The 27,836-nt window shown below is 34.5% G+C and overlaps 1 protein-coding gene across 1 annotated transcript in view; it reads left to right on the top strand.

Annotated features, from left to right (window-relative positions):
- Nucleotides 1-27,836, top strand: part of PCDH17 (protocadherin 17) — an 87,350-nt gene that overhangs the window by 9,043 nt on the left and 50,471 nt on the right. Inside the window, exons 2-3 of the mRNA XM_008492466.2 lie at nt 18,379-18,437; nt 18,678-18,850. Coding sequence (XP_008490688.1) covers nt 18,379-18,437; nt 18,678-18,850 — 232 coding nt within the window. The remainder of the gene's footprint in view (nt 1-18,378; nt 18,438-18,677; nt 18,851-27,836) is intronic.

Here is a 27,836-nt window from a genome sequence, read left to right as displayed (position 1 = left end):
CAGCAAATATTGTTACATGGGAAATTATCATTAGGTACATGTAAAATATTTGCAAATGCCCCTTGGTATTAAGAAAATATATTTATAACCTCTGTTCTCTAAGGAGGCAAAAATGCCATTAAAAACTCAATTCCTTCCAAGCCACAACATTTGGCTGTAAAACAGTTGGAATTTTTTTGTTTAATTGAAAAAATTTTTTTTTGTTTTTTTTCTTTTCTGTCAGCTTTTTTCCCTCCTTTTCACTGCCTTTCTCCTCAGGAAACATTACCATACTGGGTAGTACTTACAGATACATTTATAAACATCCTGCTTGACTTCTCTTTCTTTCATTGTTTGTACAAAAGTTAAATTCCTTGTAAAATTATTTTTAGGTTTCACTGTGCAAGACAGTCATTCCACTTATAAAAAGTGTATGTGTAGGGATTACTTTTCCTTTCTGAAGAAAACATACAGGATGCATAGCAGAGGTACTTTGAAGAGAAATCCTCTTCAAAACTGAGAAGTGTCCACATATATAAAGAGAAGACTTTTTTAGTATTTTCGAACAGGTAAGAATTTTCTCTGAAAAGAACTTAAACAATGATTTGTTGACCAGAGTGGAAACACAGCTCTGTTTTTGTCTTTAAAAGTATGGAATCAACCCTTTGATGTCAAAAGGTCAGAGTAGAGCAGTTGGGACAAATTCTTTGCAGCAAATAGCCTGAGAGCTTTATTCTTTCTATTGTATCTCTACTGCAGCTGTAAAAGGAGTAGCAGTGAAATTAATGCTAAAGGGTTCAAAAATATAGGAAACAAGCAAAACGGGGCTGCAGGCTTTTACCTGGGGGAAAAAAAAAATATATATATATATATATATATATATATGTATATAAAAAGATGCTAGGAAGAGACTGGCAAAAGGATTTTAAGGAAAAGTTCCTTGAGTTTAAGTGCTTCATTTTTTACGTTTTTAAGGGGCCAACAAGGAGATTAACTGGTTGTTTCTGCTTTTGATGATATGATGAGATGAAATGCAGTAGTGTACAGCTTGCCATAAATCTTAACCAGGGTGCATTCTAGGCCCTAGAAACCTATTTGTCATGATCTTTTAGTGCAACCTTTGTTTTTAGTCTTCTGTAGACACTTTTTTTAGCAGAAGAAGATTCTGGATTAATTACTGTAAATCCTATGAGAAAGAGAAATAATGGATAAATTATTAAACATTTTAGATAGAATACTTGGTATTAAGTGCTGCATTCAAGAACAAGCAAATTCATATGAATGTCCCTGTTAATTAGGATATTAGGCAGTGCTTTAAATAACCTCCTTGAGCAGTCATATATTTTCTAGTTAATCCCAAAGGCTTCTGATACAATTCTTGCTTATTAAGGTCACATGAGAAGCATCTCTTTCTTTTACTGAGTTGTTTCCACTAGTGTTGTTACCTGTATAAAAAGGACAACATAAGATCAATTCATCTCTCACTTGCTTGAGATGAGAAGATAGTTCCTTTTTGGTGATGTGTCCTCAAAACTGATGAGTCCCTCTACATATAAAGATATAACTGGATAGTTTCAGCCAATGATTAGTGTTACTTGTACTGAACAGCATAAAGGTCAATTTGCTTCTCACTTTTGTGCAGTGAGGAGATATCTGCACTTGCAGCCCTAAAGACAATCAGTCCCATGCTGGTCTATTTTCAATTTAATATGCTATAAGTGATCTAGGCAAGTAAAATCTTTCAAGTGAAGAGTATTTTATTTTAGCCATAGACCTTTCTACTGGCATTATGATGTATGTGTCAGACCAGAGTTTCTCTGGTTCATAAAATACTTTTACCTGTAATAGAAAAGTTTCTAATTGCATCCCATTCCCTGCTTGGGTGGCTGTGTGCTACAGTCTCCATGGCATGCCAAAGCGAGACTCTAAAGGGGAAAGGAAAAGCCTTGTTACATGATACAAATGCATGATTTCAGCTGTGTGGGTGGGACCTCTGATCGATGCATTGTAAGTTCTTGTAGTGATAGACATGCAAAATTGGTTTCAGGCAGTGTTTCAGACCATCTCTTGATATATGTGTGACACGCTTGTATTTGCCTGTACTAGTTCTGGTGACACTATGATTACTGGAATTTGCAGTCCTTGCCCTGGAACACTTCCAGGCAGTTTTATTGTATTGAAATGGCTCATACAGTTCACTGAACAACCAGCATAACACTGCTGAATATGATTGGCGCGTTTGCATATATTTATTAAAAGAAAAAAAAAATCAGGCAGTTAAACTGCATAATTATGGGAAAACGAATCATAACAATAAAAGACCATTTAAGTTAACAAGCTTTGTGATCAAAGGATAAATACAGGTTGGATAAATGAGACTCTAGATGTAACTAATCTACATAAATAGGCTTTGGTTTGAGTAGAGGAAAGGAATATATTAAAATAATCTAAAGGTATTAAAAAAGAGTTCTCCTTCAGTAATTTTATAACATCTCATTTTATTTCATCATATTTTTAACATTTCTGCTCAGTAAAAATAGCTGTGTTCAGTGATAAACTACTTTTATGTTGTCCTATGTGCTGATTAACAATGTTTACAGTGCAAAGAAAGTCTAACACAAGTAAACAAAAGTAACATAAGTTTTCATACTAGTTTGAATTCATCGTGTGTCAAAAAACTTGAACATGTTTTTAATGTCTTAATTTTTAAATTTTTAATGTGGCAATGTTTTTTGATTGATTTTTAATTAAAGAAAAACATTAAAGGGAACATTTAAAGGACAATTTCTTGTTTACTGTCTTTATCAGCAGAGAGCAGCCTTTGTAGTGTTTGAAAGCTGGTGCATTAAAAATCAATTTCAAGTCTTCAAAGCTGCAAACTCTTGCTTGCTTTGTAGATATATACTGTTTTTAAAATCATTGGAAGCACACTTGACAATTGAATTAAAACAAAAGATAAATAATGGCTTCATCAAAATTTGAAGGATTTTAATGTATTTCAAATAATAAAGGATTTTTTTAGAGAGCAGACATGTGACTCACAATTTGTAGCTTTTAAATGCGTAATTTGTTGCTAAAGAGAGATGTTTCTTTTATTAATAGAATTCTGTTTCAAACTTCTGTTGCTGTTATTCTGTTGTTTCTAATGAATGCCATGATTCAAACACAGAATACGTCAGTCAGTTTCTTTACTTACTGTATTTCTGTCTTGTTCTTTGCTGATTGCTAAGCAACCATTTATGATTGAGATTATTTAGCTACAAATCAGTTTTAAAAAAAAGGTGAGCTGGAGTGGGCTAAACATATTTTCATTATTTCTTGATGAAAATATTGAAATTTTATAAAATTTTAAAGGTATGAAAAAATATGTTTTAATAATGCACCTCAAGTTCAGCTCTTGGGCTTTGTTTCTACTTGTATTGAATAAAAGATTGCTTTTTCACAAATCTAGAAAAAGCAAGATCATGTCCTTCACCAGTTCATAAGTAATTTCAGGGCCTGTGGAAACTAACTTATGTAGATAAACCTGCACTGGTATTGTATCTTTCAAGGTATGTTCCTTATAACATTTCTTCAGTGACTGTTTTAATTCAGGTTAATAGCACCACTGAATTAAATAGATTGCTTACAGGAATGGAGTTGCTGATGTGCAGAAGCATGTGCAGAATTCAGCCCTGAATCTGGGAGTCTGTGTTAGCTTAACTGCTCCCTGTTGCTTCTCTCCTTTGCTTTAAAAATGCTGGAGAGCTGCAGAAGCTGTTTGCCTCACTTAGACTTAGACTGTATTCTGGTACTATGTTGAGAGAGTCCCGATGCCTGAATATTTGATATTTTTGCTTTTTCGCATAGACTTGAGTAATTTGATATGCAGATTTGAAGATCATAAAAGCAGTCCTGCTTTGATGATCATCAGCAAGATTAACCAGCCACAGCTGTAAAGTACTAAGCATGTTCTTTTCTGACCTCTTCATCATTTCAGTAGATCAAATGACAATAAGAATGTAGTGAAATTTAGAGTGTTTCGGAAAGAATTAAAGCCTTTTAAAAATGGCATCCATGAAACCTAAGACACTATTTAGATTTCTAGACTGTATGTCAGAAAACATAGCAGTGTTTATGAATGCACAGATAAGAGAGCAGCATGGATTCAAAAGAACTTTCTTGCAGGTTGCAAGGTGTTAATAACAATTCATGTTGATGTTGTTAATAGTGTGTTGATAGTTAATGTGTCCCTGTCCATGCAGGGAGATGGGAACTAGATGATCTTTAAGGTCTCTTCCAGCTTCCACCATTCTATGATTCTATGACGCAAGTCTTTTTTTTTTTTTTTTTTTTAATATTGTGCATGATCTGTATGTACTATGTAACAGTGTTTTGGAAGATGCTGTCAATCTGCACCTTTTGCTGCAACCTTGAAAGAATCAAGTTTAGAGACAAATGCTGTTGTCATTTTTTTCCTGAGGCAAGAGTACATAGTAAGGAAGTACCTCATTTTCCACTTGGTGGAAGGCATACATCTTGCTTAAAACCGTATATCCTTCTATCAGACTTAAGGATTAAGAGTAAGGATGAAAAGCAGGTATAAGTCACATGACATGTAACAATAATTAGTATTCAATTGCTTCCATCAGCTGTGTTAGCTATTAAAAATAGCACCATAATTTACATCTTGTAGCTGCGAGGCAAGGACTGGAGGCTGAACTTATCAGTCAGCTTTGTACCTATAAGGTGAAAAAGGGGGAAAACAGGATGTGTACATTATTTCTCTCAATGCACAAACTTCATTTTATCTAAATCTGTAAATGTATTTTGTCTGTTTAAACCACCTGTAGCTTCTTTTCAGACATATCAGGATATAGTATTGCAAGGGACAGAAGTAAACAGATGAATTTGTTTTATTGTTTAACCACCACATACACAATATTTCCTAACAGTATGCCTCATTATCACAATTACGTGACAGTAAAGAAGTAATAATTCATTAAAGTATGAAATAACTGATTTTAAGTACTTTCCTGTGTTCATTTGTTTCAAACAGGCTTCCAGAATATTGAAGAAAACTTCACCTTAAGTTAATTTAAAATATACATAGACCACACACAAACCTTTCTCCATCCCCTGATACTGGCAAACAAACCTCAGGAACAAGTAGTTAGATTTCCAGATTTTGACCTACTTGTTAGTCTACTTTACTGGCATAAGAGCAAAGCAGGTGAAAGCTGTTTTTTTGTAAAGCAAATGTAAGCTTGAGGAATTTTGGTTAGTGTTGGCAAAGATCTTTAGATAAAGATAATTTACTTGCAGTCTTACTGGTCTTGCTGATACCAGTAAATGAAGAAATAGGCACAGATTTTGAATGGCCATGGGAGGAGAAGAGTTTATTTAAAGGAAACATTTTATCCGGATTTAAATTTTGAGCCTTAAGTTTTCTATAGTATTTTATAAGAAAGAAAATGACATAGTAATTTGGGTTACAATGCATGCCCCGTTCCCCATCTTAAATCCCAATTTGTCACTACCTGTGGCTATTTCTATTAAAAAAAAGAAACATAATTACTATGAGTCTCAGCAGTCTACTAGTAAATTTTTGCAATTACAATACCTCCCTTGGGCAGATGTGTGAAAATGGCAGATTAATTCCTGCCAGTATCTGTCTATTCCTCGAACATTCTTGAGGTTGCTGGTAGCTTGGGTTATGATTATATTGGTGCTCTTTGTTATGTTGTGGTTAAGGTTAAAGCAGCAATAGTAGGGCTCTATATCATTATCTTGGAAGGTCTCTTCACTAAAATTTGATACACAAGGTCCTAGGAGTGAGATCTTAATTCTGTTTTCATGGGAAGTTAATGTTTTTGCTCTTGATCCTAGCATATTTTAGAAGGGCTTTTCGTACTGTTATTACTTAATACCTGAGAAGGCTTAAACAAAAACAACAAACAGAAGTTTATTAATTCTTAGGAGTTTATGGTGAAGTAAATAAAGTTGCATGTGAATTGAAGGCTGTAGAATAGTCACTTGGTATTGTATGGATTTTGGTGTATTCCCAGTGGCATGATGGTTTAGAAAGAGACAACAGTAAGTTAAGATGAGGCTCTGAAATTACGTAAACTGATAACTTTCAATGGGAATAATCTAATTAATCTCCCAATGAGCTTTTTAACATGAAAACAAACTTTGAGGGCAAACATGTAGAAGAATTGCATGTGAAGGCTCTCCTGGAGATCTCCTGGAGATTGCCATCTGCAGCTAAGCACCTAACTCCATGTTGAATTCCATTCAAGTTGGAAGTTGGTGTGGCTTCATGTGGGCTCATGATCCACCTGCAGGGAGCAGCATTAGTCTGTGTTAATACACAATCCAGTTTGAATATTCAGGAAGAGCAGTATGAACAATCCTAAGAAGGTATTTTTTAGCCCTTTGTATGAGTTTTTGTTTGAAATTTCTTGCTATGTGCCTGTTGTATTTAAATTTCTTTTTCCATTTTGAAAGAGGCTTCCTCTGGCACACACTTTTGAATGTTGGCTTGGGGTCTTTCATGATACAGACATTATTTAGGGAAGGTTGCATTAACTACAATCTTTGAAAGTTCATGAAAAAGAAATATATATGCAGTTGCCCTTCAGTTACCATTTTCTCTTTGAAAAAGGTGCTTACATGCTGAATGAGCATCTTCATAATAAGATACAAAATCACTGAATTCTAACTAGCCATTCAGTCAAATATAAGCATTCATTTTCATTCTCTATATCGCTGGTGAAACTTGCAGCAGTGTCCTAGATGTTGACAAATCAACACTTCTGTGGAACAGAAACAAGATTTTTCTCTAATCCTGGAATCTCTGCCGAGAACATTTCTCATGTACATCTTCCTTATCTTAACAGCACAATCTGACTTCAGACTCTCTCTTCAGGGACGTAATCCAGAACAATTTTTTTCTTCCCAGGCTGTTAAGAATTTACAGGTCAAAGTCAGCCCTTAAATACCCATGAATTCATAGATTACCTCTGGATATCCCTAGATAAGTAGATGTTTCATTCAAGAGAACAACCGAGAAACCATGGTTTTGGGTTTTTTTGCTTGTTCTGGGTCAATCTCATTTAGAGACCTTTATGAAGTCACTGAAGTAGGTTAACACTAAAGTGACAGAGTTGTGGGTGGTTATACAAAGCCTTATAGCCAAAAGGCTTTATTTTTTCTGTCCAAGCCTGCTTGGCCATTGCTACTATATTCATGGTGTGCTCAATCAAACTTTTCATTTTATGAGGTACCTCATCACAGGCACATGACTGTTACGGCTTTAAAATATATTTAGGGACAGAACTTCTTGCTAAATTTGTGCAAACCTAAATTATTTATCTGATGTCACAAATAATAAATCAACTCATCGGCATTTTACAGTTGAAAATTTCCTTGCACAGGCATCTAAGTCTGCAAAATTTGATGATCTACTATTCTGTCATAAATTCAGCCATTATTTAGGCAGCATATTTTGTGGAATGTCTTTTTCTAGTGCTAAGAGGAAATAGTTACACCACAGCATTTGTGTGAAAGTAGAACACTGTATCCTGTCACAAAATGTTTAGAGAATACCTTTTTTGGAGATTTTTAACAAAATCTTGAAATAAAGAGTTGCATTACCAAAATAATAAACACAACAAAGGGTATTAATGTAATTTTTAACATCTGTGATTTTTTTTTTTTTTTTTTTTTTTACCAATTCCTAAGAAATTTAAATGCATCATTGCTTTTCTGCGGAAGGATTTTAGGAAAAGGAGGCTGATAAGGTAGCAGCTTTAAACGAAAGGAGATGATCTAGATTTTACTGTTCTTCTAGAATCAAGTCCAGCGCTCTCTTCCTTGCTAACTTTTTCTCAGTCTGTAGGGAAGAAGCATAGAACAGGAGACTTTTGTCACAAAGAGTGCTTGCTGCCTGGCTAATCACCTTTCACCGTCACTGCCATTACAAATCTGTTTAAATGCCTCCATGGAGAAGACCATATGCTGGGATAAAGGGATATTACATTTAAGAGTTACTTCTCACTTTCTATCACTATTGTAATCTTTTTCCTCCTCCTTTTGCAGCTTTCTTCAGCATACAATGTATATATCTGTGGGAATGTAGCATGCTATGTAAAGACTCACTTATCCCATAATTGAAGTAAGCAGACTGATCCAAAGGCTATTGAAACCAATTTGAAAACATCCATTGATTTCAGCGGCCCTCAGGTCATGGCTTGAGGGAGTTTTATTGTTGCCTTTAGTTCAAGTAGGAGTTGGACAGAAGAATGTAAACATCGTGGGTAGATGTTAACACAAACATAGCAGATTTAAAATATCTAGTGTCTCTCTCCCCCCTTACTAAATATTGTGAGTACAAAACAATTTGTCAGTGTTAAAAAGCCATAATTTGATCTCCTTCTCCACCATATAGTACTGCAATGTTTGTAAGCTTTTATCTGTTCAGAAAACAGTAGTGGCATGTTGCTCTTAGAAACAAGAAAGCAGCAGCGGTAAGAATAGGACAAATTCTACGACACTTACTGGCTTCAGTGGGAATTCCTGCTGAGTAAGAGCTTTCAGATATGTCTCAAAATTTAAAATAAAATGCCAGGAACTCACAATTGCACTGCAGAATCTGCATGCATGAAAGGAAGAAAGAAAAGACAAGGTTGTTTCCACACAGAAAAAAAAAAAGTTTCCAAACACAAGGAGAGAAAAATATTTTTGAAATTATAACAACTACTTTGCTCATCTCCTTAAATTTCAGGGCACTGTTTTTTTTTACTCGTAATGTCTTAATTTCCAGATTCCACATTTAACATGTAGATTGGAATGAAAAATAAAAATAAAATGAAATAAATAAACAAACCTAGGAAAACTATCATGCTTTCAAAGATACACTCCCAAATGTGTTGTTAATTTTGATTTTGGGGTATGATATTCTTAGACTATGCTTGAATATTGTGTTAAGTTCAGATCTCATTCTAGTTAGCTAATCACAGTTGAGTCTGTTACACAGTAAACATAATATCTGTTAAGAATACTCAGATTGACTCAACATGGTGGGAGCTATAGATAAAAGGTGCATTAAAGCGTTCAAATTCAATCATTAGGTTTCATTGCACCCATCTGCTACCCGAAAATATAATTGGCAACTTTATTCGTTGACCTTTAACTGTCATTTTGGACCTTGGTTTGGTGGGGTTATTTGTTTTGTTTTTTAATTTTTTAACTTTTATGTTTTAAATCCATTGATAAAAAAATGTTTTTGGGTTTTTTAATATAATCAGGATTAACGGTCTCTTGTATATCCTGCTAATCCAGTCAAAGTAGTTATTTAATATTGAATGTGGTAAAGAAACTAATGCTCAGATTCATTAAGGCTTCTATTAAGTAGAAGACTTGCTGAACTTAGACTGGTTTTTATGCATGAACTACTACCTCTTATTAATTATTTCCAGGAGTTTCTGTTATGCTAGAGCTATACTTAAAAGCTTCACTTCCAGTAAGATTATACAACACAGTACAAGGGCTAAATAATCATTGAAGTTGTGGAGTCCTTCATACTTACTTCCTAAAATGTGTTTTACCTCTTTAATTTTATTTTTTGGTGTAGGTACCATTTTGTGCAGGTGGAGTGCAGTGCATACATCTCTTAGTAGTTTTATATATGTGGGAAATTGGTTGTCTTATAACATAAGCCTTACTTAGAGAAAGAGGGAAACTTAATTTGATAAATGAAGAGTAACATTTTCTCAGCAATACTAAACAATTATAGTATTCTGTCATCTGAACTTTATGTAATGGAAAAATGTGATTACATGTGTTTCTTTACACAACAGGATACAATTCCTGAAATATTTATGTAATACAGAGACAGATGTACGTAACCTAACCTTATAATCCCATTTCACAGCTTTCCCAAATACTGGGGAGCTCGATAAATAGGAAGCCGATTATATTGGCAGCATAGCTCCATTAATAGGATTCGGATTTGCCTTATTGACAAGCCAGTACTGTTAATATGATCCAGTATACTAGATTGACAGGAAAACTGGAGTGATAGAATGTATCTGCAGCCTAATTGACAGGGAAGCTCTTTCAAAAGGTTCTTAATGTGGTTTTTATTGACAGAGTAGCTTCTGTAAGTACATACCACTGGTGAACAGTGTAAATATATTGGATGCAACTGTACTAGCAGATTCAGATGAAGTAGTTAGTGTTGTTTTCCCATACTTCTGCTTTTGCTCTGACATGAGTTGTATGAAGCTCTCACATAGGATCTTCATGAATGCCTATTAAAGACCCTGTCTAACTGAACTGTTCATAGGCATCTGACAAGTTGTGTATTATTTTAAATGTGTTCATAATTTTAAAATGAATAGAGGCTATACAGAGCAATGCAATCATGTGCCATGAATTTTATTATGCTTATTTATTGATGCTGTGATAACAGAATCAGAGGTATTGTATTTTAAACTTGAGCTTTGTATGCAGTGTGATGCTTGACATCTCTTTCTCCATTCTCCATTCTTCTTTTCTCCAAAAAGTAGGTCATCTTAGGAACTCATATTACAATTGCATTTTCCTAGTTCCCTTTGACAACCTTACACATTGTCTTCCCAGACCATGCTAATTTCATTAGATGCTTACATTTCATGTTTCTCCAGTGCAAAATAAAATGAGGCTCAGAACATGAAACCAGTGTGAAACAAATAGCAATTTGAGTTTGATCCAGAAAAATCCTCCTGATTGTCTTTTCAGTAGAAGAATGTTTTGTGTGCAGTTTCCACACTTTTTCCTAGCCCCATCTTTCTTAGAGAGAGAAGCCTTCCCTTAAACATATAGCCTGCATCTTCTCTGGCAGAGAAGCTGAAGGCTTTCATTTAAGAAATCTGATCAGTGTCTGGCTTCATTCATGTCTTAAGTGCCTTTCAACTCTACTTTTTTATGATGGTGACTTAAAAATATGTTACTCTATAGTGATCTTTTTAGCTTCTTCAGTCTTCAGGCTTGGTACAACCATCAGTGATGTGAAAGGAAGCTCAACTGGGCCTTGCAATTTCTAATTCTTGCACTATATTAAATCACTTCAGTCTAGGCTTCTGATTTCTTTTGTGCATTGTGTATTGCAGAATAAACCCTTGTAAGAGATGAAAAAAAATAATTGTGTTCATTAAGCCAGTAGTAGAAACAGAATTGGAATATCTGCAATATCTTAATGTGAATGCCTGAGCAACTTTTTTTTTTTTTTTTTTAAATAAAAAGTGTACTTGCTAAGAGAAAATAGTATATAGACCAGGCATTTATATGGGGAGAATCTGCACTCCTTCACTTATGGGAAAGGATGGTAGCTTCTGTCCCCAGAGTTTCACTTTCAAGAATTCACTTCATGCATTTGACTGAATGGCTCAGGACCTCTTTCTCTCAGTTTTGCTTTTCTAACACAAGAGAAAGAGAAAACATGAGCCACCCACACTTTTCAATAACGAATGCAGCAGCCCGATGAACGATATTGCCTTGTGGATATGACCAGTTTTGTTGCCCTGTGTTTTTAGAGTGCTTTTGAAGAATACTACATATGTCAGAAATTCACATAAACACACTGGAGGTGTAACACTATCATACGCATTTTGCAGCAAGTGTGAAACTTCCCAAATATGTGCACATCATATAAATTATGTCTCAATAACATTTTCAAAAGAATGAGAGTGTCGAGCACATACTAGGAAAAAATTTGATAAAGCATCCTATTTAATTATGTCCTCCAAAAAGGCAGAATAACTTGTTAGAAGTTTATGCTGAGTTTTGGGTTTGGGGGTTTTTTTATGCTATTGGGCTAATACACTTTCTTAATAAAAGAAATCTGGTGAAATCAAAACCTAGTACTTCAGCCTAAGTATAAACATTCACTAGCAGTTTTATACTGAGGAGTCTTTGTGAAGAATTGTACTATGATGAACACAAACTGCTCCTAATAAAACGAAGACAATTGCCTGCTCTTTCAAAACTAGATTTGGCAGAACACAATTATTTTCCAATGAAAAGTGATTGCCATTATATAAGATCTTTGTTTCAAGGGGGAAGGGTGAATACTTGGAATTGAGATCTTCAAGAAAAGACACAGACTTTGTTTGAGTTAGATATTAAGTGGCAGTCTGATAAAGGGGAGAGACATTTCATTTCATTTTTGCATTTAATGTTTAATTAAAAAGAAGTTAGAGTCAGCAAAGACATTTGGCTTTATTATAGTTCAGGCATGAACACCTACATAAAATGGAGTTGCATTGAATAATTTCTGAAAATGTGATACTTGTTCTTGTAATTCTGAGAAAAAAATATGAATATTCTAGTAGACTAACATTCATAAATCTGATTAATGTTTAAGTCTTTTTCTTTTTTTTTTTTACATTTTAGAATACATCGTTTCCTAATATGACAATTATTTCTGGGCATAATTTGTCAAGAATACTTAAATATTGCATTTCTCTCTCTCCTCCCCACTTTATCTCTCTAACTTTCCCTGTCTTCTTTTTTTTTTTTTTTTTTTTTGTAGTGGTATTAATTTTAAGATTATTTCAGTTTTAGGAGACAGACCTGTCAAACTGAAAACTTTTTCTTTTCTTTTTTCTACTTATATTCAAATGGTATGAAGTGTACCGAGACTGATGGAAATCTTCAGAATTGTGCAAAATTTTTATTAAAAATAATAGTAAGAAAAAGAAAATAGCTAGAAAGCCATATTTTTTAATAGCTTTTTATAGGAATTCTTGAAAGCAGAAGTCTTGTGAAGTTATCTACTGTTGCCTTACTGAGCAGTAGTAGAATACCTACTGGAATTTGACCAATATGGGACTCAAATTTTGATCCTCATCTTTTTTTTTAAAAAAAATATACATATGCTGTATATATATACATAACTGAACTCCTTTTTGTTTATAAAAATATCAAAACATTTCGATAAAAGTAAATACGTATACCTTGTGAACACTAGCAGTAAAAAAAAAACCACACAAAAAAAGGAAGAGATTCATGTAGCCCATTGCAAAAAATATTGCCCTTTGTCGTTGTGTAATGCTTTGCCCAGGCTCTTTCAAACTTTATCCAGTGATGAAGCTCTCCTTTTTTTTAATTTTTTTTTCTTATGAGATTATTTCAGATTAATAGATTTTATCCTCTGTATCAAAGCTGTTCTATGACTCTGCATGAGAGCAATACTTAGTAACAATTGTAATGCATCTAAGCCCCTGTGTTGTCTTAATATGCCAGCCCTATAACACCTATAATAAAATGCATGGTTTCAGAGATAGTTGAAGATAGCACTTGAAGGATGTTCTACATGTTGGTCATGTGAACATGGGCCAGTTATTTATTCTTCAAGTCACATTATTAAACCATAACAATTAAAATGTCATATCTGAAGCCCCATACCAGTATAGGTATATTTTGTGCAGATTTAATTTGCCTGTTCTTTTCCTTTTCTCCTCCTCAAATCCCTGATGAAAAAGGTAACATAGTTAAACTGTAAGAGATTTTCTGAAAAGTAGTAACCCTCTTTTTTAAAATTTAGGCAGCTTTTCAAAGGTTTATGTGTGTTCTGATCTCTTTCAAAATGGCATTTTTTATGAGCTTCATCCTTCTGAGAAAGCTGTATTAAAAGTGTGTACAGAAATCCTCAGGATTTTTTCTGCAACTTTGCAGTAATGACATTGTTCCTAGAATTTCAGATTTACTCTGGGGTCACATATTAGGGCAGATAGATGGAAGAAAGTATTTTTAAGGGGCCATTGTTGTAACTGTGAAAAAAGTATATCTGTTGAATGGTTTAACAGCATACTCTATTTGGAGATGAACTAGTTCCACTAATATGAGAAAATAAGCCATAAAAACAGGATCTCTTTAGGGCAGCAGTTCTGGCTTTGCTTTAGTTCTGGAGACTGTCACAGTATGTTTTTTTCATACTGAAAAACTTGGATCTTAGTAGCTGGTGACCTAGTTGAGACACCAGCCCTGAACCCTGTATCATAAAGACAGGAAACACGACTTTAATATTCAACTCTGGTGACTTCTAGAGATGGATTGTTTCTGGGGGCTTTCTTGGGGCTGATGGAGAGTGAGGTTCTTCAGAAGGTTAGCAGGGATGACATTTGAGTGATTTGTTGTTTTTTTATCAGGAGATGGTAATTCCATGTGCTTCACTTCTGATACAATGCATCTGACTTAGCTTTAGCTATTACACCATGCATCTTCCTTGTCATCTAGATTCCCCTATAGTTTTTGCAGAAAATCCTCTCCAGAAACACTAAAGCTGGATGCCAAAAATAGGATTAATTATCTATTATGGTTCTAATGGTTATACAGGGATCTTAGCTAATTAGCTTAGAGTAGTTGACTAGCTTTTAAATGGTTATCTGAAGTTGAACTGAAACTCATCTTAAAAGCAGAGGTGAAAAAAGAGGCACAGTAGTTCTGATTTCCTTGAAAAGATTGTATACCCAGAGAAGAGCAACAACTTTATTTGCTATTGATAGATTTTTGATGTAGCACTCATTTCTTAGAATTACAGCTATGTAGTGTAAAATATGATTAATGCATGAGCTGAAATGTGTAATATCACTCCCATAGATGTTAAAGTGTAAAAATTTTAAGGATATGACCTCTCACTTCAACTAGGATTGAAAAAAAAAAAAAAGAAAAAAAAAGTGCTAAGGGAGTTAGACATTTGTATCTTTCTGTAATTCATTGTGAAGTGGGTGCTTACCTCTCTAAATTCCTCTGACTGCTTAGTCTTAAAATTAAATGTTGATTGTTCCAAGTTTTTGTATTTGCTCTTTGCTGCCTGTATCTCAGAGTGCTCTGTTGCAGCAAAACAAAAGCATCACATTTTCACAGTTCATAGGAGAAGGTGTAAGTCCTTTAGAGCAGAAGGAAAATAATTCAGCTGTCTGCTCTGTGGTCATGTGTCATAGAATCACAGAAAGGTTTGGGTTGAAAGGGACCGTAATGATCACTTGAGTTCCATCCCCTCTGCATGGGCAGGGACACCTCCCGCTAGACCAGATTGCTCAAAGTCCCACCCAACCCAGCCTTGAATGCTTCTGTGGTTGAAGCATCCACAACTCCCCTGTGCAACCACCACACTCATAGTGAATAATTTCTTCCTAATGTCTAATATAAATCTGTCCTCTCAGTATGAAACCCTTCTCCCTCTTCCTGTCACTGCATGTCCTTATAAAAAGTCCCAGCTCCCCTGAAGGCTTTATAATGTCTCCTTGGAACCATCTCTTCTCTGGGCTTAACAACCCCAACTCTCAGCGTGTCTTCGCATGAGAGGTGCTACAGCCCTCTGATCACCTTTGTGACGCTCCTCTGGGCTCTGTCCAGCAGGTTCATGTCTTTCTTGTCCTGGGGTCCCCAGAACACTCCACATCTCAAGAGATCTGAGGAGAGAGGGAAAATCACCTCTCTTGACCTGTTAGCCATATTTCTTTTCATACAGCCCAAGATACAGTAATTGCATGGTGTTGGTCTAACCTAGGTGCAGGACCTTATACTTGGCATTACTGAACTTCATGAAGTTGTCATGTTTTGGCCATTTGTAGCAATGAACCCAAGTGTATTGCTGAAAAAATACAATATGAAGGAAACTAATCAAATTATTATCAAGGTAAGGGGCATTAATGACTACCATAAATACAGAATTTTTCAGAAGCAGCTCCCATTTTGGGGAGTGCAGCTAAGATGTGGTCACAACTTATATTTTAAAATTTATATGCTGGCTAGATCAGGGTGTGCAAAATGGTTTTTGCTATGAAAAGTCAGAAACTGGAAGTATGACCATTTCTTGCTCTTATCTAGCTTATAGATAAGTATCACCTTAAAGGAGATGCTATAATTAATTCCAGAGCAAAAGTCTGACTTTCCTACTGGTAGAGAATTGATGAAAAGGCAGTTTGTAGTAGGCATTTTGCCTGACAGTGACATGAAAAATGGAAATGTTGATTCTAGTAGCAGCTGTGTTTAGGACATGGCAGATTTCTTATGTGAGTAAAAGCATAAGGTCAGCTTCCTTGAACATCTCTAGTTCCTACGTAAGACCCAGAAAATAAACACAACTTCTGTAATTGTAAAGGTTTATTTAGACTGAGAAACGTTGGTCTCTGTGAGTGTCATAATGTTTATGTGGATACATATGAGGTGGATTCACTGCACGCAAGAGAGATACTAGCTTATAATTAGTGACAAGAATAAATGGCAGAATTAAGGCTCATCCCAAAATATGCTGCATTTAAGGGATTACCCATAAGAATGCTGAAATAATTATCTTCACACCTCTATTTCTTTCTTTTTTTCTTTTTTAGTGTTTGGGGGTTTTTTTTTGTAACTGGAAATGTGTTAAAATTCAAGACAAGCTTTTATTCTGATTCCATGTATTCAACCCAGGATCTCTGATTTGAAGTTCAGAGTACTAAAGTGTCCCCTAATTGGAGTGTCCAGATTTTTAAAAGTCTACATACCTGTCACTGAAATCATCAGTTTCTGAAATGCTAACTTGGAAAAGCTATGACACAACATAGAGTTTGATGTCTCAGATCTTCAGAGTTCTCCTATAATAATATAGTGTATTATTTTCATTTCATAGGAAGTAGTAAAGCATTTTCATAGGCCCATCTTTTAGTAATGCTGCTGAAGAACAAATCTAGTTGGACATTAGCCCCCAGATTTCCAAATTATGTGCAAATTTTATATGAAAAAATGTACTTTAGAAGTATAGGTGCTTTGGTGGTATACTTCGAAAACAGACAAGTAACCCCTAGCTTCTGCCACACAGTTTATCACAAAAGAAAATTCCATGATAAAACATCAAGCTATTTTCTTAATGACAGTCTACTCCACAGTTTAAATAAGAAACAGCTTCAAAATGTGCAGAGTATATGTTATGATCCTCATTTTGCAGCCAAAGGATCTAGAAACAAGAAGAAACAAGAAGAAAATACAATGCAAACTGACTTCATACATGACCAGAGGAAAGAATTCTTGATCTTCCATCCGCTCCACAAGTCAAATAAGATATCTAGGGTTTATAAGCACATCTATTTTACAAGTACCTTGTGAGTGGCAAGTGGCTACCAGTTTTCTATTTCAAACCACAACAAGTGTTAAACTTCAATTGCAACTTCATGCATCCTTTCCAAGCTCCAGTGTTCCAACCACACAAGAAGGAGCAAATATTTCTAGTTACCACCTACCTACAAAACCGAAACAAAGCTAAAAACTTGAATGGGTAGTTGCAGGGAAAACCAAATATCTAAGGGACACTTGTGTAAACACTTGTTGTACAACATTAAACCTTACCTTTGGCCTTCTGCTCCATTAACTGAGCACTGCCTGTGTTACTGACACTGATATACTAGATACTTTTGCAAAACTCAGAGCTGTTGCAAAGCATAGTGGGGTGATATGAAGTGATGCAGAAAACAGTAGAAGCTCTGTCACTAGGTCAGCTGCAAGAAGAAGTGACGTGTGTGAATGTACAGTATCTGGAGTTTTGTGAAAGATGCAGTCTTTCTTTCTCCCAAAGAACTTCAGCTGATGACACAAGGGGAATTCAGCTCCCTTTGGCAGGACTCCATGTTGGTCTGGATGCTGTAAATACTTCTGCTTCTACAGCTACTTAGCTCATGCTGCTAAAAATATACTCATGACAGACTTAATGAAACTATCTTCTTTTAAAAACTGCTTGTTTACAACAATCATTTAATGTTCTTGCTGGCATGTGTGGTTCTCATTATCCTGACATAGCTATTAATACTGATAAAAATTAAAGAGAGAAAACCCCAAAATTTTAATACTTCCTCATTTGCAGTAGCATTTAAAAAACCCCACAGCTAATGAACCACAAATTGTCTTGACATTTTTTGTTTTGCATTTTTTTCAATTTAAGAATAATATAGCAATAAATGAAATTGTATTACAGCAGTAAGGGCTTCAGAATCCCAGTAGATGATGTAATTACGATTAAAAATTGGTATTATTGAATAATTCACTTTTGTAATATACAAAAGTAATTTTTTTTCCTCTCATTTTCAGTAAGCATCAGTCTTAATATCTAACTAATGAAAAAACATAAACAGTGTCATCTGTCAGGTTACTCACAGAGAATGCCACTTACTGGAGTCTCATTGTTTACTTTAGCAGGTAATTTGTGGACCGGAATCATTTAATTGTTCTGAGCACATAATTACATGCCAGCATTTTCCAATTTAATTAAAATGTACAAATCTGAAGATTAAGGGAATTTTTGAATTATTAATCATTTCTCCTCTAGGAAATCTTGTTGCTCTGCAGGAGATTTGTCCAGTGTACAACTATACGTATTTTTTTCCTTCTCTTTCACAGACAGACAATTTTCCCGCAGAGCCCAATTACATGGGCAGCAGGCAGCAGTTTGTTCAAAGGTAAGGCCTATTAAATAACTTTCTCGGCTTCCCCATTTGCGTTCTTGTCAAAATTGCTTTGCCAGAGAGTACAATTCAACTTGGAACAAGTAAATACAACTCTTTCTCTCTTTCTCTCTCTCTTTTGTCTTTTTTTTTTCCTTTTTTTTCTTTCTTTTTTTTTCCCTTTTATTTATTTTTTTCTTTCTTTTTTTTTTTTTTTTTTTTTTTTTTTTTTTTTTTTTTTAATATGTATTTCAGTAGCTCCACGTTCAAGGATCCAGAAAGAGCCAGCTTGAGGGACAGCGGGCATGGGGACAGTGATCAGGCTGACAGTGACCAAGACACTAACAAAGGCTCCTGCTGTGACATGTCTGTTAGGGAGGCACTCAAGATGAAAACTACTTCAACTAAAAGCCAGCCTCTTGAACAAGGTGAGTGAAGCCTCCAATGCAAGCGTAGAGTTTAAGCAGTCATTATAAACCTATTAGTATTGCAGTTGCAGTTTATCAGAATAATACTATCAGAGAAAGCAGTGAATCTTTTAGCTAGCCCAGAGGAGAGAATGCTCAGTATCTTTTGGAATGAACATGAAATGAATCCGCAAGTATCCAAAATAGATTAAGCCAAAAAATATAAAAATAAAGAAAAAAAAAAGGAAAGGAAAAAAAAAATTAGTACTTCTCTAAAATGATTAGAAAATACTTTATCTCCACTGGCATTGCCTGTGATACATTATATACAGTCCTTCTGCCAGAGTGTGATTTAGAAATTCAAACTAGACATGCCTTCAACAGATAAAAGAACACCAGTCATTTACATTCTTCACATAGTTTGGAGAAGAAAAGAAAAGAGACTTGGGATATCAGACAAGAGTAAAAATGGATCAGAAGATGTTTTCATTTCATGGATGTATTTTCCTATTTGTAATGTTGATTTCACAATTAATAGTAGCGTGGGAAGTGTCAAATAATAATATAATCTGATTTTCAGTATAATTTCATTGACATGCTATGAAGGTGCCAAAGATGAGTGCCTGTGAAAGAAGCTAAAATAACTTATATCAGGACAATTAGATTGCTTTCTTCAAGCATTCATTCTGACGAACAAGCATGTTTATCTCCTCGAACTCTTGTGTCCAATTCATTTTTTCCACGTCTTTTATCATATTATGAGGTCTTTTATTTCAAAAGAGACACTTTTTTTTTTTTAAAAAAAAAAAAAAGCATTAGACAAGCTGAGTACTCCAGTACTGTTTGTATTTTGCTTCTAGGCTTTAAGAAAAAAGGAAGAGCACCAATGAATTTTTTGAAAATGTTTTGTATGTTTAGTATTACTTTAGTTTGCTCTGGGAAAATGATTCAGTGTTAAAGACAAACTATTATGATGTAAGTCTGCCTTAATAAGAGGGCATATTCATAATTAATCTTTTATTAATTGTTGATAAATTGGACCTAAGTTTTTTGCCTCTTAGACTATACTGCTTTGTAATGCAGTCATCAGGAAATACATGTTCAAATTCATTTTTCTGATTATGTTGAGATTGAGGTATAATTTTTTCTGTATATAATATTTAGAATGCTGCAGTATAATTTTTTCTGTATGTATTTGAAGGTTGACCTCATATATGACCTTATTTTCCAAGTAATAAATGCCAGGAAGATTATTTTTTCATGACCTTTTGCCACAGCAACTCTGCTTGTAATTGGACATTGATCTGTATAAAGTACTGGCCTTTTTTCTTTTTTTTTTTTTTTTTTTTTTTTAAGAGGAACTTTGTGTCTAATTTTCCCTGTTTCATGTCAAAAAGAACAAAAATCTCTGAATTTCTATCTATCAAGTATAGCCATGAAAGATTCCTATTTACTATTTACACTAAAAATGTGTGTTTTTTTAGAAAAGGATGATACTTCATAATAATTCATAATAATTATAATTTAATCATTAAAGCCCAGAAGCATCTGGCCCGGAAGTGGTCAAAATATAAAAACTCTGGGGAGCAGATTAAGCCAACTCTTCCTGTTGCTTATTTTCATTGTAACGCAAAGAGTTATATGGAAGTTTTCACTTGTCATTGTATCTAAATGTTCATCGAGAAACAACTTATTCCAGTGGTTCATACAAGTTCCTCACATTCTCATTAAACATATACTGAATTATGATTGTTAAGTACTGTCATTTACTGACAGTACTTCAGCACCTACTTCAGCAGCAGGTGTTTATGTGAATTTTCCTACTGAGCATAAAATAGAAAAAGAATGAGTATATAGAGATAAACTACTTCTTTTCTCTTTTTTCCACTCGTCCCTCCCAAATAGTTAGCAGTAACGTTATCCATTTGCTTACTTGTAAGAACTCTTCTGTCTCGAGTGTGCTGTAATAAAATCATTGACATATTATGAAAACCAAACCCGCAGCGAGCACCTTATGGGGTTATAGATCATTGCAGTAACAAATGCAATGCAGTGTGGTGCTCCCAATGAAATCGATGATTATTTGTCATTGAGCTAAGTACAATTAGTGCTCTTAGCCCAACTTTTCTCTTTTGAAAAATAAACAAAATTGCTTTCTTTAATCAGAAGCTGAGTTGAAGGAGGGTGAGAAGTACAAAATACGTGATTAGAACAAAAAGAGGGCTGCATTTTCTTTAGGGAAAAATTGTTTTCTGGGAAAAGCAAATGGACATCTTACCATAAACTGGTGTCTGTGACACTGACTGAGGTAGTATCAGAAGTTGTGGTTCTGGTATCATTTCAGGTTGTGTGTGAGGATGGGAATTCACTATTTTGTGGAGAAGTTTCAGGCTGGTGCTTAGATATTTAAAATAGTTTAACTTCTGCTTTTGGAACACTGATAATTATTAGATCTTCAGACATTATTAAAAAAAATTTATCAGTTGTGCAATGGCGATCTTTGTTTGAAATTCCTAATTTGAAAATGAGTCAGGTTTGAGTCTGACATCCTCTGTATGTAATTCCAAACACTATTGTCATGGGTCCAATATTATCCATAGCAATAATAAGGACGCTAGCAGTACCAGTTATTGGTTGCTTAACTACAGTTTTGAGCAACTGTAGCCTAGATAGGTTGAAAATAATGGTGTTGAGACAAAAATTGTATCAGTAGCACTGTAGAAATAGTACTTCTATCATCAGTAGAAAAGTACAAAATTTTATGAAATAATAAATTTTTTCTACACAAGACATCTTCTGTTTTCAGCATAAGATGGGAAGCAATCAAGCTTACTTTATGATTGCAGTAGATTAGTGGAAACAGGGGATTTTAAACCTCTGTAACTTAACTATTAAAATATTTGATTTCAAGGAAAATATCTCCAGATAGCAAATTTTGTCTGGTGATCTGATGTGTAAACATTCACACAAGTGATAAAGATTAGGGAAATTATGTATCTTTCTGCAATGCTTGTAAAAGCTCATCATTCATTGCTATTGGAAATGAAGGGGAACAAAGAAACCAACCCAATAAAAGTTATCAAGACAGTAAGTCTTTTGTTAAAATAAGCATGTCCCATTTTAGTTACATCAACCATATATCCCCTGACTGTGAATTCCAAGCCGCTTTCTGCATAAAAACCATCCAGCTGTCTCTTAAACTTACTTATGATATCTGAATCAGCTGTCTTACTAAGTAGGTTGTTCCATATGCCTCCTACTCTTTCAATGGAATAGTTTTGGATAGATTTGTTTTGTTTATTTTTTCTTTCCACTTCTAGTGCTGAGGCTTAAACCTCATCATTAGTTTGGACAGTTTGAGATCATCCTACTTAGAAGTCTTACACGAATTAATAGTTTTGAATACATCTGTCAAGTTACCTGTTTGTTCCACCCGACATAGCATATATTATTCACATTTTGCATTTAAATAACAGAGTAATCTTTTTGTTTGGATTGGTTTAAGCGTAACAGCAATAATCTCTGTTTCTTGAAAAGATACTCAAAGCTGAAAATGATATTGTAAAGCACAAATTATATCTACAAGGAAGCAGTACAGCAGCAAGCTGTGCATTTTTTACTTTTCTTAGTGAATCATGGATGTATTTAACTTATAATCAGTAAAACAGTATAAAGTTACAGAATTTCTTTTAGTTACTCATAAATCATCATCTTTGATAGATTTTCCCAGGATTTTTTCCTTCCTTTTAATTTTGTTTTTTCCTGCCTGTGTTTCCCTGCTTTGTCATAAATCTACATTTTTGTTTTACTGTAAAAAATATCCAAAGGATTAAGTATCTTCCAGTTCAGTAGCTTTGTTGGTCAGTTTTTAATTTATCACTGTGCACTGCATCTTTCTTTCGACACCTTTGCTTGTTGTTCACACTACCATCCCAGAGGAGGCATTTCTGCATGTGCTCTTGCCTTCTTAACAGTAGCCTGGATCCTGAAAATAACAGAAAAGTAGAGGCACCTCCTTGGAGAGAGGGTAAAAAAATTCCTCAGTGTTGGTGTCAGAGACCCCTCCAGGACCGGTATTCCTTACCAGAATTTCCTGAAGAACAGCACCAATTTAATCTAAGATATAGATGACTAGTATAAAATGCCTGACAGAAAAAAAAAAAAAAGAAAAACAACTTGAAAATATAATACTTCTTTCTTCACTGTCATAACGAAAATACAAATGCAACATAATTAGTACAGTCCTGCTAACAACAGACTCAGGAATAAAAACTATATCACTGTTACATATTCACTAAGAATACTGATAATGCTTGAGCTTGTGCACTGAACACATTCACAGAATAAGTGTGTACTAACTTATACATTTATATTCTGAATTTCTAAACCAGAATGATCCCTGAAATAGCGTATCCTGCATTTTCCATCTGCAGCAGAGAAGAAATTATCGGAAATTTTTTTGAAGATTTTTTCAGACCTTTCCATTGATTTTCTTGCCATAATCTTGCTTGAGCCTGTAAGATAATTAAAATCCATTCTGTTTAACTGAGTGAGAATCAGTCTAGACTGATAAGTGCAGAAAGTTCATCAAGCAAATTTCTGCTGTCTGACATCATCACCACTGCTTTCCATGCCATTGGGGATGATGGGTTCTTTTATGAGTACATCAGCCTAATGAGATAATGGAAAAAGAAGATTGTGGAGAAATATTTCTTTTCAAAGTTCTCAAAGCTGGTGATGGCCTCTGCTGAGAAATTGATGAAGGCTGGAAGTCTCCCCAGAGCTGACACAACTTGTGAATTATTTTGTTCAACATTGCTTCCTCCCATGGTTTTCTCCTGACCTGGACAAAACATCTTCTGTCACATTCTCTCTGTGCCCAGAATGCAAACAGCTGTCAGAGTGCACTACTTGTTCTGACATCACCTAAGAGTCTTTATGTTCAGGACTATCATCCCCTAACTCACTTTCCCTTAACATGGCCAGGTAAGACACTAACTTGCTGTTGTGTGTCAGGACTTGCACACAATGCCCACTCCTCACTTTTAGCCAATTAATTGTTATACAGGCAAGCTACAAGAGCCACTTACCTGTACTGAGGGTCTCTTTCCTATTCTTAGTATGACTTACTAGCAGCATCTGTTTCTAGAACTGTAAATTCTGGAAAAGGTTAGGTGAAGCCCACAGAAAATCAGCTACTTTATTCCCCTTACATTTGTTCTTGTCTATGTATTTTTATCTCTTCTTTCTTTGGCTTCTGTGCTTCAGGTAAGCTCATGTGAGATCATAGATAAAGACTAGCATAGGTTGAAAATTAACTTCTCTATTCTGTAACTGCTTCTGATTGACCAAATATATATGGTCAACACCTTGGAGATATTTGGTTTTCGGCCTCATTTTTATGTTTTTTTGGTAGTTTTTGGTTTTTTTATTTTTGTGCTTTTTGTTTTGTTTTGCTTTTGTTTTGTTTTATTTTAAGACTTAACATTGTATGTAGAACCACAGACTTTTAGGAACACGAAGACCATATTTATATTAATTCAGTGCCTACTACAGCACGTTTAAGAAATTTATAATGACATTTAAGACACTGCAAGTACTTCTTTCTTACATTTCTAGTATGAGTACCTTCTTCATGAAGCAGTATTTTTCAACTTAAGAGAATTAGCGGCATTGCTGTTGTTCTCATCCTTCTTATAAAGTCGTTATTGAATGGTAATATTGAAACTTCTACTGATATTATACTTTTAAATTAATGTTTCACTTTTAGTCAGAGTAACAATGAAAGTTTCATTTTTTTTAAGTGCCTTGCTCTTAAAAAGTAATTTATAAATGATCTAGATAACACTTTTGCAAGACTTCCTTACCTAGTCTAAGCTATTCAAAAATTATGTAATGCCTTTTTTTGAGGAGATAAGAATAATATTTTCACTTTGAACCTAAGCTCATGAACTGGAGAGAGGAATACAGGTCAGTTACCTTTGCTTTACAGATGATTGTCATAACCTTTCTCATGTTAATATTCCGTAATCTATGACATATCTCTTGCTGTATTATGTATTGAGCAAATTACATGATGGATTTAGGCAAAATAAAGACAAATCTCTTGTATCTACTAACTTTTATTATACTCAGAGTATTAAATATTTTTAGAGTATTAAATATTTCATTTTCCCTCTGTTGCAGTTGAGTATCTTTCTAGTCTTATTTTTGACCACCTACCAGTCTAGCAGTCAATTTAAATTCACTTTTTACATTTCAGTTATTTCAATACCAAGTCTAGATTCCTGAGTGTCACTGTTTGACACCAGGTTTAAAAATAATCAAGTGTGCTTTGAAGCAGATTAATTTTTTTGGTGCTTTCTCCTTAGAGGCGAGAGTATTTCCAGGCATGGCTTTCCTCTGTACTGTTCTCTTCTCATAAACATAGGAATAGCTTTGGATTTCAAGAAAGGCTATCCAGGCGAGGAAAGAGAAGTTTGAGAAAGCAGGTGTTTGTCCTGAAAGAAGTCAGAAAACTAAGTGAGGTGGAATCCTAACGGAGGAGTGGGTTACCTTAATGCCTCAACTACTTATCTGCCTTCATTGATAATAAATAGAAAAGTAGCGCAAACATTCTGGCAGCTGAAGTAAAATGAATACTCTGCATCAGAGTATCTTAGCCCATTATTGCTGCCTGTTATTGCTTATTATCTTGCTTTTCACTTGGAGTTGAGTTCTGACAAACCAGGATATTAATCAAGTGCATGTTTCAGTATCTGGCATATTATTTTCTTCATGTGTCTGATACCAGTTTCGTGAACATATCCTACATTTAACTAATGTACTTAAACACAAATTAGGGAGTAAATTTCTATAACTGACTGGAAAAATGCAGAAAGAACTTTCTGCATCTGTGCACCCACAAAACATTTCACCGTGACACAAAGAAGGCTTATAGCCATTCAGCACAAGCTTCCTCTATGCACCATTTGGTGTGTTATGGTAAATTTTTCAGGCAATTTTATTTCTCCACCCATTATTTCCACTTATTTTATAATTACAAAATAATTAAGTGGTTGAAAATTATCTATATTTTTCTCTGTATTTAATTTTCATTGGCAGTTTCACCATTGAATTGATTTAGATATCATGACTAACATCTTAAAAATTCAAGACTATACAATAAAAAATATTAATTAATTTCAGAAGAGTTTTCTTTAATGAAGCTTATTTGCAAATCAACGTATAGCATGCACTTCAAGATCACAAGTCTGTTACCACAAGTCTCTCATCTGAGACATGAGTGCAAATTCCAGTGTTTGGGTGCTGTTGCTATTGGTACTCATTTCTCTGTGCTTTACTTTAGAGGCAACAAAGCAGAATATCCCTCCCCTGTCACTAATGTAAATCTCATTACTTTCTTTCTGCACTCTGTTTTGACACCACCTTTCCTGGGGCTGAGCACAGTCATTGTACTGCAGCTTGTTCTCAGAAGGCTTAGGATCCATAAGTTATCTTTTTGCTTTATTCCCACTAGAAGAGCAAGAGAAGGATTTGCAGTTCTCAGTAAGAGGCCCTTCTATGTCAAAATCATTATCTTCAGCTAACATTTCTTCCTTTCAGATTCATTTTATAAATTGAAAGAAAAGTGGGGGCATGTAAAGATCAACAACTTTTGAAACAAGGAAATCAGAAAATAGATAGTTTTCATTGTTTCTGGCTTCATGAATTTCCTGGGTGGTTAATGGATGTTCTCTACCTGTGCTTACTTTTTTAAAATGAAAATTTTGGGACATATATGCATATATTGAGTGGATACTTAATATAATGGAAACTGTTTTAACCAGACTAGAGAGTCTATTCCTGCTTCTTAGTTTGCCATCTGAAAACAGTCATTGTATGAGGTACTTCCAGTTTTCTTATAATTAAGTTCACACAGAATTATAGTTTAAAAAACATATGTATATGTGAGCATGTGTGTTTACTCAGTTATATAAAAGAAAAAGTTAAAGTAAATATACCATCTCTCTCATTTTAAATCATCATTCTCTGATTGTATTTCTTCTTAGTAAGTCAGCAGATAATATAGATATAATAAATAGCAATAATAGTCAAGTTTTAGGAAAAGCCCTCTGTATATTCCAGTGGTATTCTTGTTACCAAAAAAAAAAAAAGGAATATTTTGCAGATGAAGTTACTGCAAAGCTGATTCATAGTAATTGGAAATCTGAAGTTGAACTGTAGTTATCAATAGTTTTATGTCCAGCTGGAGAAGAAAACACAGAAGTGTCTTAAATAAGAGATGGGAGGAAATTATTCCATTCAGCAATGGTTTGGTTGGAATAATACTAATTGTATTTTGTTATTCTGGAACAAAGAGTATATCTCCTCATTTCTGTATGCAGTCACACAGTCTTTCCTTTTCCTAGCCCTTTTTTTGTGTACATACTACTTTTTTTCTATGCCCTGGTTTCCAGAGGGAGAAAAGTGGTATAATTTAATTTGGGCCAGAGTTGCAGCACATTCTAATTAGGGACACAGATGCTGTACTTAGTTTGTAGGCATATTTTTAAGGAAGATCTGGACAAATTCAGAATCAACAAAGGGGCAGAATAACAGCAGATAATAGAGGTTTATAAAACACAGCCTGTGGGTGAAGTTTGAAAGAAGTATTTGTTTAGAATTTGTGTTTGTTTAAATGAACAAAGACTGGGGTGAAACATAATAAAAGTCTTTGTGTATATAAAGTTGTTATAAATAGCATGGTGGTTGCTTCTTCTTTTTGTTTAATTTACTGGGAGAGCTATTATTTAAGTTACACATGAGGGACAACTTTGCTATAAAGATAGCTAGACACTGAAGCAGGCTAACCATGTGAGTTAAAGAATACCCCTTCTTGGCAGCTTTTAAAACAGGTTAAATACACATTTGTCAGTGATAACCTAGATTTATTGTAACCTACCCAGAGCCAGAGGATCCACTCTAGACCTGTTTTTTATGGTGCCATAATTAAATGTGAGGATGC

Source organism: Calypte anna, chromosome 1 (assembly GCF_003957555.1).
Source record: "Calypte anna isolate BGI_N300 chromosome 1, bCalAnn1_v1.p, whole genome shotgun sequence".
Classification (NCBI taxonomy): Eukaryota; Metazoa; Chordata; class Aves; order Apodiformes; family Trochilidae; genus Calypte; species Calypte anna.
The sequence above is the reverse complement of the archived record's forward strand: the minus strand, read 5'-3'. Positions and strand labels throughout refer to the sequence as shown.